The 16,840-nt window shown below is 39.8% G+C and overlaps 1 protein-coding gene across 1 annotated transcript; it reads right to left on the bottom strand.

Moving 5' to 3' along the window:
* Positions 1-574: 574 nt before the first annotated feature.
* lmx1al (LIM homeobox transcription factor 1, alpha-like) lies at positions 575-16,742 on the bottom strand. Its single transcript, XM_062439647.1, has 9 exons — positions 16,699-16,742; positions 14,501-14,589; positions 13,465-13,654; positions 2,194-2,426; positions 1,784-1,947; positions 1,564-1,641; positions 1,349-1,469; positions 1,088-1,243; positions 575-732 (listed from the first exon to the last, which is right to left on the bottom strand). Exons 1-9 carry the CDS (start codon positions 16,740-16,742, stop codon positions 575-577), a joined length of 1,233 nt encoding a protein of 410 aa, XP_062295631.1.
* Between the last annotated feature and the right edge of the window lie 98 nt (positions 16,743-16,840).

The following is a 16,840-nucleotide window of genomic DNA, read 5'->3' on the forward strand; positions in this document are numbered from 1 at the left end:
GTACTCCAATCCATATACAGTATTGTATACGCTGCAGTCTTTCACGCACAATAACTAAGCACTGGTCCTGTCAAAAGTGTTATGTAAGATACTCATTTAATTTAGACCCTCAGCTGCTCATAAGACGTGCCAAGGCTCCTAGCACGTAACTTGATTGATGAATTCACTTTCAACAACCAATTATCAGCTGTAATTCATGATATACATATCAATATGTGTCTTTTGTTTTTTTTGTTTAAAAGTGCCATGTAACTCATTCATTTCATTGAACATTACATAAATACAACAGGAGAAACTTAAGTCCTTTTACATATCTTGGACATTTACAGTGTCTGTATTTCCAGCATGTGATTCTTATCTAAGAAAGATGATGGGAACATTATGCTAATCTGCTGCAAAGTGGTATTATTAGTATGATTGACTTGTGATGATTTTTGTCTGTGATAAGGGGGTGTTTGGGTGTAGGCTGTTTCATGGAGAGTGGTCCCACAGGCATGTTGATGGACAGACTCCATTAGCTGCATCTCTGAGGTGAGAGGTGGGAGAGGAGGGGGAGGGTGAGAGTTTATAAGGGTCAGGAGGTGAAGTAGGAGTTCTGCATGGAGTAGAGACGGTCGATGGGGTTTCCCACTCGCCCTTGCAGGAGGCCACCCTCCCCTGTTGCTAGGAGGCAGTCGCCAAGGTGACCAAGGCTTCCATCGCTGTCCAGGTCATGAAACACTGTCTCTGAGTCTGCAATGAAAAAGAGTGAGAGCGTGCACAGCTGAGGTGGAGGGGTCTTTAGTTAGTACCAGAGCTCACAGAAGAATTTGAACACTCCTCTGTCTACCAAACAGACATTGAGTCAGCCCCATAATTTAATCTCAGCCTTTTCCTTACATCCTTACATCTGTTTCACAACTTGAAACTAGCAAAGCCCCATTAAACTCAGTGGTTCGGCAGAAGGCTCAAACTTAAATACACAGGCTAACTTCCCATGACCTTGATTTGCAGTTTCCCCCGTTATGAGCATGAAGAAGTGTTCACAACATTTTCATTATGAAGTGACTGTTTCCTTTAAGCCTGCAGCTTTGACCTTCTGTCTTACCATAAGAGTGGAGCTGCTCGTTGCTCAGCTGAGGCGGTGTAAGCCCATGTCGAAAAGGCTCCCCACCATAGATGTTGGGATCCAGAGTGAGTAGTTGCTGCCGTGGCAGAGAGGGATATCCCAGGATCCCATCCATGCCATGGGTACTAGAGCCATCTGTGTGGAGATGTGAATCACTTTTGACATACCATTTTGTAATCTGTTCTTCTAAAAGCTGCCAATTCTTCTTCTTTAATCCTTCATTTGTGTTGGAGTTCTTACCCTCACTGTCATCGTTGCTCTGGCGGCCCCCTCTACTCGGTCCTCTCCTGGTCCCTCCAAGCTGTTCTTGCTCCTGCTGCTGTTGCTGCTGTTGCTGCTGTCGCCGAGCTATCTTCTTCATCTGAGGCATAACAAGACGCGCCTTCAGTGTGAACATTTCTCTGTATTTTATCTGTGAGATTGAACATATCTTCAAAAATTATTTGAAATCTAACCTTGGCCCTCTGGTTTTGAAACCACACCTGCACGACTCGCACTGTCAGCCCAGTCTCAGCAGCCAGTGTCTCTCTCACCTACAGGTTAGAGTTTGATTTTTTTTTTGTGTGAACTTTATGTGTCAAACATGGGTATGTACTAGACCAACAAAGAACAATGAACTTTGCAAGGCAAGGGAGTATTTCCTGGCAGGCATTCCTATAGACAAGATCCACCCACCTTACGACAAGGCTTAGCAGACACTTCAAAGGAGGCCTTGAACGCACGGCGCTGCTGTGTGGTCAAGATAGTGCGTGGTCGTTTTGAGCGCTTGTGCTCCTTGCCTTCATCACCACCTTTCCCCCCACCAGAGCCCCCTCCACCGTCCTCATCCTCACTTTTCACTGAGCAAGGTAAGCAGACAAAAACAGCCAGAAGAGCCCATATGAGAAAGTACATCTAAATTCTGGGCAACAGAAGAGGAAGTATTTAACACTCATGTGGCTTCAGTTCAGTAAGTAGTGAAGCGCTGAAGAAGTGTGATTGAGGTTGATGAATGCATGAATGTAAAAGAAAGATAATTTTCATAAAATGTATGCAGAAAAACTTTTGAACTCAGGCCTAGTCAGTATGTAACAAACCTACTTTACCTGATTCAGTTGGTGTGGGGCTGATGGCAGCGAGCATTTCCCTCTCCTTCTCATAGTCCATGCGACAGAGCAGCTGGCCTTCTTTCAGCACAAACTCATCACCTCTCTGCAGTCGGCGTTCACACTCACAGCAGCTGAAGCAGCCCAGGTGGTACACCTGGCCTAGCACACGCATAATCAGCTCTGAACGTCCAATCACCTGCAGACAGGCGCTGCACTTCCTTACAAACAGCCTGGAGGTGCACAGAGAGACAGGTGGGCTTATTTGTGAGAGACGCCTACATAAACTGTAAAACACGACAATGATGGGAGTCAAGGAGTGCAACTATAAAGAAGGTGAGGTAATTAAAGATGGAGGCAGAAACCATGAGCGCAGACACATTTACCCTCAGCTCCAATGATTGCGGAGATTAGCATAGTCTCTTAATTAAAGGTCGTATAAACATTACCCAATTCACAGAGCAACAAGGTGAACATCTGCTGAGAGGAGTAACAGTAGTCTACATTTTTACATTGTATTCTCTTTTCTCCCTCATGACAGTAGGTGGCAGTAGTTAGCTTATGATAAGAGTGCAGCCTGTTGTGAGTCTTTCCCTTTTAATTCCATATGTGTGCGATCTGTTTGATGGGGTGAACACCAGTATATCCATATCCCACCCGCAATCTTAAAGCACTGATTTAGCATCATGAATAAAGCTTATTGCAAAGTCTTTCTCAGGTCCATTGCTTTTCCCCATGACCACTTTCCTCCTTTTGTCCCTCCATCTCTCCTCCTGTGAGATCTTATAACCCTTCAGTTTCTCTTCTGCCTTTACCGTCACTTCACATCCCTATTTTCATTCACAGAGTCTAAGTCTCTACCATTAAATTCCTCTCAAATCCCTGCTCTCGCACTTGGTTTCCTCCCCCTCCCTCCCCAGCACTTTCTGCCAGCATTCCCAGTTCTCCCTTACGCCCTCCCAGCCTGCCTCCCCAGTTCACTGAAACTAATAAAGACAGGATTAATTAGATTGTTGTTTAAACAGTGCGATGGCCAGACAGACGCTGTAAACTCATAACATGGGATTGGGGATAGCATGGGGTTAATCTCTCTCCTCTCACTTATGCACACTAAAATACACATAGACACACAAACATAGAAACTCTCTCACACACACACATACACACATATAGACATACATGCACATGCACACGCAGGCATACACACACAGACATTTGCACACACCCACACACCAAGTATCAGTATACCCAGTCTGATACTGGCTAGTTACTAATGTTCACCATACCAGAACCCATCATCATGCTGGTAGCGCAACACACCTACAAGTATGTAGTATAGTTAAGTAGTATAGATAAATTGGATCATCAGAGTATCACTTCAACAGGAATATTCGCTAGGTAGTCAGAGCATATAGAAGAGAAAGATCTGTGGATAGAAATACAATATGGCACCAGAACAAAACACAAAACCTGAAGAAGGAGAGAGGGAACATGGGAGGGGAGAGAACAGGGGGAGGAAGGGATGAAGACAGAAGTGTTGTCGCTCCCTGACTGAGTGATAGGAAGGTGTTGCTGCCCAAATCTGGAGTGTAAAGAAGGAGCCAGGTCTGCACATTAGAGCTCCTAATCTGTGATTCTGTCCCAAACGCAGCTGCTACGGCTAATCTTTCTCAATCCATCTGCCAAACGCTCCCCAAACTCCCCAAATGACAGTGTCGCTAACTTAACGTCATAACGCAAACACCAGTGTGCCTATCAGCAGCACTGCATAGGTCTATTGTGACAGGCTCTTGTGTTTAAGTACATGTTGCTCAACCCATTTTCTTATAGTAATATTGCATAGCATTTTCAAGAGTCTCCCTCTGTAAACATTTCTTCAAGTATCCACATGTCAATCATGATATCTGGCATCTAACATGTATTTGATTTAGGATGACAATCCTCACACTTCTCTGTGCAGCCTCACTCTCCACCCAAATACACAGTTCAACACCTAAAGTGTTTCCTTTCACTGGCTGTGAACAAAATACAACAGAATTGTCATAGGATTGCACGACATAAGAGTGATGATGTTGGTGGTTAAGTCCCACAGTCCCTAATCGGGGTGTACACAGCACGGTAGGAATTTACTCAACATGGCAAATGAAGGCAACTTGGGGCAACTGCCACAGAGGGGGGTCTGTAAGTAGATCAGTCTAATCCCTCTAATAGAAGTATCATTCACACTGGCCCTGACCAGGGTGTAGCCTCCAATAAATCACTATGGACATAATGGTTAAAGAGAAGCCACATGAATGAGGCAGACCAAATTTATCTGGTCAAACACACCCTCACTCTCAGTAGTCATGTTACAGAAGTTATAACTTTCCCAGTATATCTAAATACATAATATTTGCTCAATTACCCCAAAGAAATATCATATGCAGAGATGTTTGTTTAAGGATAATGATAATTCCTCATCAAGTTCAGTTTGTATAAGAGGCCATGTTCTTCCAAGTTCCAGTCGCCACTTGTAAATGAAAGAAGCTTGTGTTTTTGATCATATTTTGTGTTTGGTAAAATAGAGAACAACGAAGACAACAATCAGTTTTATTACATTATGGCATGACCACAAATTATGTTTTTTTCACTAATACAGCAGCCATAATTTCGCTTGCATCAGGAATTCGTAAAGGAAAAGATTTTTGCATTACACTGACCTTTCTATTGCATTTAAATGTCCACAATTAAAAAAAAGTAGAAATGAAATCAGAACCTAAACATTATAAGTGTGAAGAAAAAGCCGAGCTGTGTACAAAGATATTTTGAAGAGGACTTAACTCTGGATCTAGATGGCTTTCTTTTAATGACATGATGTAAGTATCAGTCGGTATGTGATACATACAACATTACGATAAATTGACATGTAAGTGCAGACAGAAAACTTAAAGCCTGAAGACAAAATCTTAGGGTTCTTGGCCGCGAGCTACTTCACGTTCATTGCCTGTGGATTTTGAAGGGGTTACGGGGCACGGCTAATTCCAAGCTCACTGATTATGAGATCAAATGTATACAAGCAGAAAAAGGTGATGTATTGTAAGTGGGGTGGTTATAATCATTTCTTGCTTGCATCCTAGGCATACAAACAGAATAACAGAATCTTCATCATCTCCTTAAGCTGTGTCATGTGGCATTGTTTTGCCTGTGAGCTCTGACAAGCACGACATTGTCTGGACTGCAACAACAATCATTTCATAAATATGAATGTGTCTCAGAGCGATTACAGTTGTTGTGCTTGCTTTTATAATTGATGAATATTTATGCAGGTACGTGTTTGCTTATACTGACTCTAGATTTCAATCTTTTCCCTTTATCAAGCTCAAATTTGAGCTTGGTCCTGCAACCAGAGCTTTCCAATTTTGATTACTTCCCCAAGATGCATTTCTCTCTTGAAACATGTAATATGCTGGGATATTCATGTTCTAACTTGTGATTCCCACATAGGTTATGTGTCCAGGATGACCATATTGTATATCATGCAAATGGATGTTTACCCCTGCCCTGAGAATGAAAGTAAATCCAAAGAACCATGTAATGGATGCAAAAACAGCCAATGATATGCAACAATCTTACTTTTAAGTTGTATTGTGTTTAGTATCCATTTCTCAGATATGTGTGTAAGGGTGTGTGCATGAGTGTGTGCATGAGTGTGTGCGCACTTTCAGCGGATATTGCTCTGTGAAGCAAAATGGCTCAGAGCCAAGGTTCAGTAATCACATCATCTCCTTTTATTAAATCTCCCTGCACTGCTTCTGTGTTATTAAAATCTCCCAGCATTCCCCACGATACTTGCTACCCCTGCCACTGCTCACTCACACACAGACACACAGACACACACACACACACACACACACACACACACACACACACACACACACACACACACACACACACACGCACAGGCACACACACACACACACACACACGTATATAAATACATATATATAGTGCAGTCACAAACAGGCACACACATACACACATGTGGGTATATATATAGTCACATAAACACAAATACGCACAGTTGGTGTAAACACAGATAAGGTGCCCGGGTACAAACATCAATAAAACACTGACAGATGCTGTCATTTATGTGCCATATCATGCATCAATAAACTAAACATCATAAACAGCCCTTTTGCTCAATGACTGCTCCCCAAAATTTGTAAAAACCATGTAATCATTGTTATCTAATGTTCATGAGGGCCTTCAGTGTATGGAACACATCTTCAGAGGCATTTCTGCACAAACCATCAGCCTATCTCACAGTTATACAGTTACATGTCATGACTCTCACTGGTAATAACACCAGCTCTACATGAGAGCAGCACTGAAGCCTGAAACATTCAAAACAAAATTTAAAGTACCTGTGTAAAGTAACATTTAAAAAGCTGCATGATGTGCAATGTCTGCATGATATGTGTCTGTGGGTGTGTGCGATGTACACCTGATGCTACCAAGAATGAATGCTATGTGTGAGGATATAGCCTAGATGTGTGTTTGTGTGTGCATGAGGGAGTGGGTGTGTGTGTGTGTGTTAGTTTAGATAATCCCCAGGCCACCAGAACGCAATATCCTGTCTGCCCGTTTCTCATTTCCTGTCTGTCTCTGGCGGAGCGGGAAGCAGTGGGGAGGGGAAGACGGGGGACAGCGGGACCCGTTGCCCCAGAAACAGGAGATACAGCCGGTCGATTTGAGAAAAGTCTACGCCGATCTCCCTATCTCTCCCTCTCTAGTGCGACCCCCTATTCTCTCTCTCTCTCTCTCTCTCTCTCTCTCTCTCTCTCTCTCTCTCTCTCTCTCTCTCTCTCTCTCTCTCTCTCTCTCTCTCTCTCTCTCTCTCTCTCTCTCTCCCTCTTTTTTCCCTCTTCCTCTCTGCTTTTATTATCTCAGATTTAATAAAGCCAAGGCGAGCAGCTTGTTCTGCCATGAAACATTTATTAGCTGTCTGTTATAAAATTGTTGTGGGGGAGGAAAGATGATGGGGTCTCATCTCACATTATGCAAAAACAGTGGCAATATCACCCCCCCCCCTCCCACCACCCACCCCCTACACACATACACACACACCTAGATGAACCTCTGCCCCCCCAACCCTGGGGCTGTTCCCTCCCTAAAACTCTTAGACACCTTATCCTTACCTTCTTTATCCCATCTCTAGCACTTTCTCTATCACTGAGATTTTCCCCTGATGTTCTTTCATTTATACCGTGAAATCTTACTGTTCTTCAACAGCACACCATCACAACCAAACACTCCCCCATCCCCACTTTTCTTTCCTCTGGCACACCTCCACACATCATCTGTTGAGCTAATGTATGACTCCTGGGTAAGGGAGGAGTGTTAGAACATTTCAGAACTGCATTGGGATTTATATATATAGCACAATCCTGAGCTGTCAGTGCAGCCATGACTCACCTAAAGTCACACTGAGCTAGGGCTGCAACTAATGATTATTATCATTACCAATTCATCTTTTTCCCAATTAATTGATTACTTGGTTGGTCCAGTGTCAGAAAATGGTGAAAAATGTTGGTCACTGTTTCCAAGTGCCTATGATGTCCTCAGATGTCCCTAAATCCAAGATATTTAGTTAAATATCATACAGGACTAAAAAACAAACAAACAAATAAACAAACAAAACCCAGAAATATTCACATTGGAGAAGCTCTAATCATTTGGAAATGTACTTTTAAAAAATGAATAAAAAAACGATTAATTTAATATAAAATAATTGGTAATTAATGATTGCAATTCTACACTGAAACCCAAACTTTACTTGTACTTGTTGACTCATTATATAGGCAGAAATGTTCAATTATTTCAAGATATGTTCAATGAAATGAATTTAGAAAGAAAAGAAAAAACATGTTTTCTTACTTATCACTGATGGTTTCTTGCCATGCATATAGTAAATAGATCTCAGTTTCTGAGATTTCTGCTGCCATCCCAATGATATTGTGTCTGAGGACACATTGCTGTTAATTAAAAAAAAAGAAAAAGAAAAAAAAGTGATGTAAATGTACTTTTCATTGCTGTGAGCACCACAAACAAAATTACACTTGCTTACACCTCCTGTACAATCACACAGGCAAATAAAACCCAATCAACCTGCCACAGACACCACTAACTACAAGTACTATAAGTTCTAGTTTTAAGTTTCATTTCAAAAGCTGACATACCTTTTAAATCAATGGCAGCATCAGTATCCAGACTTACTGCATTAAAGGTAATTTGTATGACATTCATTCGTCACTCAGAGTTTAGGTGCTAGCTGACAGGGACGAGAGCTTGTTGTCCCTCTGATGTGTCATTGCGTAATTCTCTCTAACAGTAGTTCCCTACAGCCCAGTGTCAGGCCTGTCATCACAGGACAGCCAGAGAACGCCGGGTAATTAGCACTGTACCCAATCAGCCTCCCCCTCTCCCCCTCCTCCTCCCATTCCCATCCCGAGACACAAAGAGGCACTGAGGGTGGTGGTAGTGTTGGAGGGGGTGGGGGTGGGGGGGGCGATTAAGAGAAAACAAGGGATAATCGGGGAGATAAACTGTTTGGTGTCATCGCTGCTATCAATCTCAACGAAAAGGAAATGAGGTTTGGAATAGAGAAATATTATTACAAAGCAGACAGTGATGAATGAGGTAACGGATAGAGAGACAGCGAGAGGGATGGTGGGTACGGTGGGGGTATGGAGGGGAAAAGGATGCATGTATCTATCCTCGGTCTCAGTGTTTTAGAGCAGTAAGACTCAGAAGTTATCTCACATAAATGCCCAGTAACCTGATGAGAGACTATGCCAGGATGTTGGTGTTAGACTCACATAAAGCCACTCAGTCAGCAGAGGGAGATTCCATAACTATGGCGGCAGGGTCTCCCTCTCTCCGTCTGGAAAGACCGAGTTTGTAAACCTAGATGTAGTCTTCATGCCCTCCACCCCACAGAGTGAGGTATTAAAGCCAAGGTTTAGTGAATATCCACCCTGGTGACCTGTTTTTCACACTGCTGAAGCTGCCTTTATGGGGCTTACAAGGGAGCTTGCAGGCTCCGCACAGCCAGGCTACCCTTCATTCTGTCTGGGCTCAGCACTATTGACCAGGGAACACTGGCCTTATACTGCTCAGTTTGGCAAGGAACCATAACGTTGACCCAGTGTGTGAAAGACTATACGACTATGTGTAAAAAGTGCATGTAGAGTAGTGAGGGTTGTAGAAATTACTCATGCATGTCCATCTGCTAATCAGCTGCTTATGTTTTCAAGCAGAATTATATTTAATAATCTAAACTTTTTTAATTTAGTCTTTAATACTTGTGCTGAGTGCTTTGCTTTTGATTGCTTTGTCTAAAAATCATAAATTTCTTCCATGGTTCATTTAAACAGTAAGAACAAAGTTGCTCATTAATACCCAGCTAATGTTGCTGGTTTATTAAATATTGTACACACTGTTATTATTCTGCCCGTCTTGTTGTTAAGAGTGATGCATTGTCCTTAAAACATACTGATGGCACTTCAGAGTGTATAGAGAGGTCTTGCCTCAAAATTATTCCAAAACTTCTTGCTGAACATCTGGTCCATTACATGATCAAGTTCCAGAGAATTTCTTGAGGTTTCAAAACAAAAATAAATCCACAAGATGCACTTGAGTTTATTCCGTCTAAATCCCCTCATTTCCATAACAGATTGAGACAAAAAACTCAAGACTGGAGGCATACCTCCTGTTTCTATATGGATAATGCATGACTTGATATTAGCAGAAGAGTAGTTTAGATATGAGAGAGAGATGATCAATTATTTATTCCTTGAAGACTAAAAAAATCACAGCAGTCCATTTAAAGTACATTTAAAGCAACATTTTCTTCAAAATCATGAAACATCCAAAATGTTAAATAAACTTAAGTCACAAGGCTATATAGCTCAGATAACTAAAGGTGGGGGATGGGTCACATTTAAAAATTAGATTTGGTTTCTCATTTTAAGTGATGATTTTCTTTTTATCCCCGCCTTTACAGAATATATGAGATCTAGAAAAAAATCTGAGATTTTTATCCTCCTAAACACATCTTGCATTTATTTTCTAATTCAGGATTATCTTTGGAGATGGAAAACTACAGAAAAGCACTTTGAACAGATGAGCAGAGTAGCTGCACTGTAAAATTAGTACAGTGTGGCCTTTAGCTCATATTGAAGGAGAGTCAGGGAGGAGAGGTCTGCCTGTCTGTGTGTGCTGGGTGATGTAATCAAAGCAAGGGATAAATTAAAAAATATTTGGACAAGCCACAGATACCGCATGAGGGAGACATGGAAAATAACTCGATGTGAGTTAGAAAGGCCTGCAAGATGCTATTTTACCATGCGTGTATACATTTCATCCACACATGCATACAAGTACAAAAGTAATTTGATTAATTGAATACCTGGAAAATATAAATCAGTGTGAATTGGCACAATGCAGTTTATCTGCCTCTGCCTCTTTCAACCAACTAAAATGGCACCAGGCTTCAAGTAGATAATAGATACACAAATGGCCCTGAAATTCTTATGCATGATTTAAATTCTTTGACTTGGTTATCTGTTACAATGCACACACCTGCTCTAGATGAGGGAGGAGTGTGTAGTGTAAGGCGCTGATGGACAGACTGCAGGAAACAGGGAAACATTGTTGCTGATCTGCTGAAGGTCACAAGTAGTACAGTGTGCCAAGTCTGGCATCGACTCACACAACAAGGCAACTATCCATATGCAATGCATAGGGGACTAAATCAACGCCACAGTGAATGAGCCTCTGACTATTAATTTGGATCTGCAATGACGGTCATTACACGAGGAGAGCAAATACGCTTTTTCATTCCATCACCGAAAATGAACCGGGTGTTTCATTTATGATAAGCAATTGCCTCAATGATAACCACTCATTTTTTCAGATAAACGTCACAATAGGACTTTCAGCAAGCCTCTCTGTGTGTGTGTGTGTGTGTGTGTGTGTGTGTGTCTGTCTGTCTGTCTGTCTGTCTGTCTGTCTGTCTGTCTGTCTGTCTGTCTGTCTGTCTGTCTGTCTGTCTGTCTGTCTGTCTGTGTGTGTGTGTGTGTGTGTGTGTGTGTGTGTGCGTGTGTGTGTGCGTGCGTGCGCATGTGTCTTTCACTCTCTCTCTCCTCCAGATGTCAGGTACAGTGGGAGCTGCTGGATGCCGTCTGACACTTTTCAAAACAATGATAACAAGCTGCAGGCTCGTCCTTCAGCCTTCTACCCCTGGAGCTCCCACTGCAGGCATACCGGCTGACTACCACACACTCATCACACCCCCCTCCAAACACACACATGATACGGCCTAAAAAATGACCACAGAGGTGAATCATCAAACAATGTTGTATGTGTAATGATCTGTATGCTGTATAATGCATTGCTATTAACCATGAAATAGCAGTAGGCTATTACGTGCTGTTAATTCAAATGAGATTGTGAATATAGACACTATGGGAATGGCCCTATTACTGAATTTATGAGTGGACACACACATTTTAAAACAATCAACTACAAACAGCTGTCACTGACAAAAAAATCTTGTTACAAGTCTCAGAGGGGGAAAGGGGCTCCCAGGTGTCTCCATATAAGCCGCAATGTTCAATGAACCATTTGAAAGCAAAAATTCCCAACACAGTCTGACAACTCTATATATTCTATATGTTACAAAACTTAATTTAAGCAGTGTCACAATCACATTGAGTCAAATTTTCACATCCAATATTGATGTTCGGTGTTGTGAAATAAAACTATTTAGATTAAGGAAAAGATTTTCCACAAAACCCTCTTGTTTGTTATGATGAACTTTTGAGCTTGACCTTGAATTGAAAGCATTTATTAAGTTACACTGAAAGCATTTTTTTGGTTAGGGGGATCAAGGGATGAGGGGGAGATTGACGTCAGCTGTAACTTTTATTTTAAATTATCTCAAGATTTCACTAAACATCTGTAAAGCTCGTATTCAGTACTTTTTAATTTGCAACTATGTTAATATTCATCGCAAAACTTTGCAATGCTACAACTCATTCATATGAAAGTCATTTGTAGCACTGCAAATTAATTTGCTCATTAACTGTCAATGTTGATTCAGTCAGAATAATATTGTGCAGTGCATAAATAAGGTTTTGTCAGAAGTGGTTTAATCTAGATTTTTACTAATTTATACTCTTATTAAGATAAACAAGCACAATTTTTGGCAAATTTATTCATCACTTTATCACATATTAAACCTCTAACTCTGAATTATTCTTCCTAATTTTCTATTAAGTACTTTCTTTAACAAAGTCTTAATTGATTGACAAAGAAGGAAGTGGGTTTAGCGTAAAACGTGCGTCACAGTTTACTGCAAAGTATCAGCTATGACAAATCACACATCCCCCTACACCCCCTGACCACATCAGCATACGATGTTGAAAATGTCATATCAATTTCAAATTACTGTCACTTGCCAGCTAACCAAAACACAGAGAGGATGAAGATGACTGCATTATGAGGCGCGCCTTGAAAACACAACTTAGTCTTTAAAATGTTGTTGTTTTTTTTTTGTTTTTTTTACATGAGTTTGTAAATGGATTTCTGTTCATGTATAAGTTGTGAATCATGGTTAATGATCTTGTAGAATTATCTTTACTTTGTATATGCTGTTGTGTGTATATATATTTATGTATGGTTATAACAGTACATGTAGGTATGTATCTCTTCTGTATTTGGATAGCTATATACTGTATAATGCTATATATCAAATTAAATGTTGATCACACAAAAAAATATTGATTTGGGAAGTAAATGTATTTTATCAATAACACATAAGGAAATATTGTGGTTTTTTTTAAAATTTTTATTCCACTACATTTATCTGATGGTTGTAGTTACTGCAAAATTAAGATGTTAGAGGTAAACCTAGAAAATGTCAGTGCGGGGGACAAAAATAATTGAACTCTAAAAACAGTCTTTTTTCAGATCGATGGTGCAGACATGCTTTCTTTAAAATTACTGGTACATTTTGATCAACCTATAGACGAGATTGAACTGATTTGAGAACATGAGTAAGTCTTCTTTGATTACATTATTCTTTTATTTTAAGAGGCATTGAGTGCTTCTTCCATCGCTGGTCTGCTCTCATTAGAAGAACAAAAAACAATGATTCGGACTTCAGTGTGTGTGTGTGTGTGTGTGTGTGTGTGTGTGTGTGTGTGTGTGTGTGTGTTTTGCTCTTACTTCTCATAGTCGAGCTTGCAGTAGAGCAGGCGGTCCCTGCAGTAACAGGTCCCGGTGAGCGCGCTCAAACACACGGTGCACTTGACGCAGGTCTCGTGCCAGGAGCGCTCGTTCACGCGCAGCAGGAAGCGGTCGGCGATGGGAGAGTCGCACCCCGCACACACCTCTCCCCCTCCTGTGTACTCCGGACCTGGAGGGGAGCAGGGCCCAAGCCAAGGTAATTAAAAGTACAGGGGGTCATAAGTCCAAGTCCCAGCGATGCAACCCCTCCCCAAAATACAAATATGAGTCTTTATTTCCCTTCACTGTTGTAAAATACTGGGGGAGCACTATTCATTACTTTTCTTCTATATTTTTCAGTATTTGGCACAGAACTGTTCCCTTCAACATGGCGGGAAGATCGTTGCCATCGTAACATCACAATCTACTGGGTGTTCAGTAAGTATAAATCCACTTTTAGATACTTTTAAAAAATTAGAAATGTTCTTGGAATATAAGTATTAGAAATGTTCTCGGAATATAAGTAGTGGAGCCTATTGTGATTTATTGTAGGCTTACCTAAAGAGAGCATTGAAAATGATGATTATTATTTATCAATCTTATGATACTGACTTGATAAAACATCTTACAAATATTACCATGTTGTTTTTAATCTTCTTCTTTAATGTAATTTATTTTTATGATCCACATGTTGTTGTTTTATTTTCTTGTATGGTGTCTCTAACATTCAAATAATATTTTCTAGGCTGCTAATTTGGTCACAGACCTACTTGATTGTATATTTAATAGCCTATTGCTGTAGGGATTTATTTATTTTATAATATTTAGCGAGGTTACAGTGCTGATCTACTCATATGATATTTCTTCATCATGGTGGTCAGCGGGTATGCCTGCAGCGGGAGCTCCAGGGGTAGAAGGCTGATTTGTAGTTATTTTTTCCTCTTTTGGTGTCCTGATATTTCTGCACAGGTATAGAAAGGCCCACATTTTGATGATCCTCTGTGGTCTCATACAACAAATTGTGCGTTTCACTCACCAAAAGGCGTTGAGGATGGAGGTTGCTGCAGGCAGGACTGCTGGCTCTCCTCCGTTTTCATCCCTTCTCTCCTTCCCTCAGTGTGGCTGCTACAAGAGAAAAAACGAATATGTGTTTCTGTCGAAGAAATCAGATGAACCACTGCAGCATTTGAACATGAGAACATGTATAAGACAAAGTTAATATTGATACACATGATGAAGACCAGTCACATTTCGGCAACATTTTAAATTATAACAATATAGATAGCCTACAAAATTAGACTGAATTATCTCTCTCTAACACACACACACACACACACACACACACACACACACACACACACACACACACACACACACACACACACACACACACACACACACACACACAGTTTGGACTTAATTAATTCAAGTTCATAAAAGCAGAAATCACAAGGATAAAAAAGAAAGCGACGCACATATCTCTGAGAATATAATGAAAATCCAAATTAAAGGCATTATATATGATCATCAAACATCAATTACGCCAATTATTTAAACTTTAATTAAGGTTCAAATTAGGCTACAGTAATTGACAACGAATCTAATCAACTAACATTTTAGTTATTTTATGTCTGACCTTAAATATCTCGCAACATAGTAGAATCAATAAATAACTAACTAAATAAACACACGTTTTTAAGTAAATAATATAAAAATGCCCCAAATTACTTAGGCCTATTTTCTCATACAAACAGATATTTATATGTATTTGTGATAATTTCAGTGTAATTTTAAACATTTTTGTGTTGGAATAAATATGAAAATATATACACGTCTTCTAAGAATTACGTTGAGTAATTGAATTATATTAACTGAATTATATTAATTCTAGTTTTTCTGATTTGTACGATTGTTCCATTGGAGTAAAACCAGTTATGATGGAAGAAGCATAAAAAGACGTTTACAGCATTTTGGATCATACAAAATTCATTTTAAAGATGGACAAATGCAGAGAAAAAGAAAAAAGAAAATTTGAAAATATTGACGTATCATTTTTTTTTTTTTGGTTGCAAGCAGCTTAAATTGTATAGATTGTTCACAGTGGCCTTTAGATAATGTGGCATTTTAGGCTCTCCATATTAATATTATAATATTGATAGTTTATATTCCAATTATATGTTAAATTTGATTTACATTTTTTAAAATTATGATATTGAAAGAGACGTGAATTTTCTCATTTTTACAATACCCTTTTACTATAGAGAGGCCTACACGGTGATTTGTACTAAATATAAATAGGTTATTGAATATTGGCGCACAGCTACAGAAAATGAAGTAATGAAATAAAACAAATGAATTATGTAAATACAACTAATCTGATTTGGTGTTTTGCCTAACTGCAGGCTGAATACATTACGGACACATTTGTGTAATGCATCGATAATTGCATGTTGATACTAACAGCCTGACACTCACACAATGAATACATTTTTTTTATTTTATTATTATTTTTTTTTTAAATAATTAACTTTCCTGCAGTTCACCTGGAACTACAACTAGGCTAAAGAAATATCATTGTTTCATTAAATTAGGATCAATATTGTTCAATAACGTTGATGCCAAAACACAGCGCAAAGGTAAAAGATGGCCATTCAGGGAAGAAGATCTTTCTTAATATAGTCCATTTAAGAGCTTAGTTAAAAAAAACTGTTAAAATGACCAGGATTTCCCAGGATTGTGTTTGAAAAGTATTAAAAGAAACCCAAACAACAACATCATGACAGAGAGCATGAGCACCTGATGTCATTGATGTCATTACTTCATTTATAAAACAGCTGCAACCTATTGATAATTAGTTTGTTTTTATTATTATTATTATTATTATCATTATCCACGATAAGCAGATGCTTATCCTCCACCCAAAGCAATATATTTCATACTGAACCACCGACTCAAACCTGACCTGTTAGAAATTGGCTCTATGATCTTTCTAGTTGGATGAACATAACAAGTCAAAGACCATAACTTATCAGATAGCAAGGTCACTGTGACTCCATGGTTTTACCTGCGCATTTTTAACTAAACGTGCCAAATAACATTAGAGCTAACTAGGCGCCACTGTAGGAATAAGAAACGCAATTCAAGAAGAAAGAATCATTTCATTTTCACGCAGAAAAAATAATATATTTGGAAATAATGTATCTGACAACCTGTTCCTGAGTTGCGGAGTCTTACCTTGAGGTGAAACACACTCCTCCTGAAATCTCGGTTGGCAACATTAAAAACTGTAGAAACTTTCGGATAGCAAAACGAACAGAGGCGTTTTTGCAGACTTATTCACCTGTACCTCACAGTCCGGCGCGCATGTTTCCTACGG

This window comes from Scomber scombrus, chromosome 18 (genome assembly GCF_963691925.1).
Source record: "Scomber scombrus chromosome 18, fScoSco1.1, whole genome shotgun sequence".
In the NCBI taxonomy this organism is placed as follows: domain Eukaryota; kingdom Metazoa; phylum Chordata; class Actinopteri; order Scombriformes; family Scombridae; genus Scomber; species Scomber scombrus.

Coding starts and splice junctions, on each gene's coding strand:
- lmx1al (XM_062439647.1), bottom strand. CDS start 16,742: ATGTTGCCAACCGAGATTTCAGGAGGAGTGTGTTTCACCTCAAG. Junction 13,655..14,500: donor TCCATCCTCAACGCCTTTTG/GTGAGTGAAACG, acceptor GCTCCCCTCCAG/GTCCGGAGTACACAGGAGGG. Junction 2,427..13,464: donor TGCAAGCTCGACTATGAGAA/GTAAGAGCAAAA, acceptor GTGCACCTCCAG/GCTGTTTGTAAGGAAGTGCA.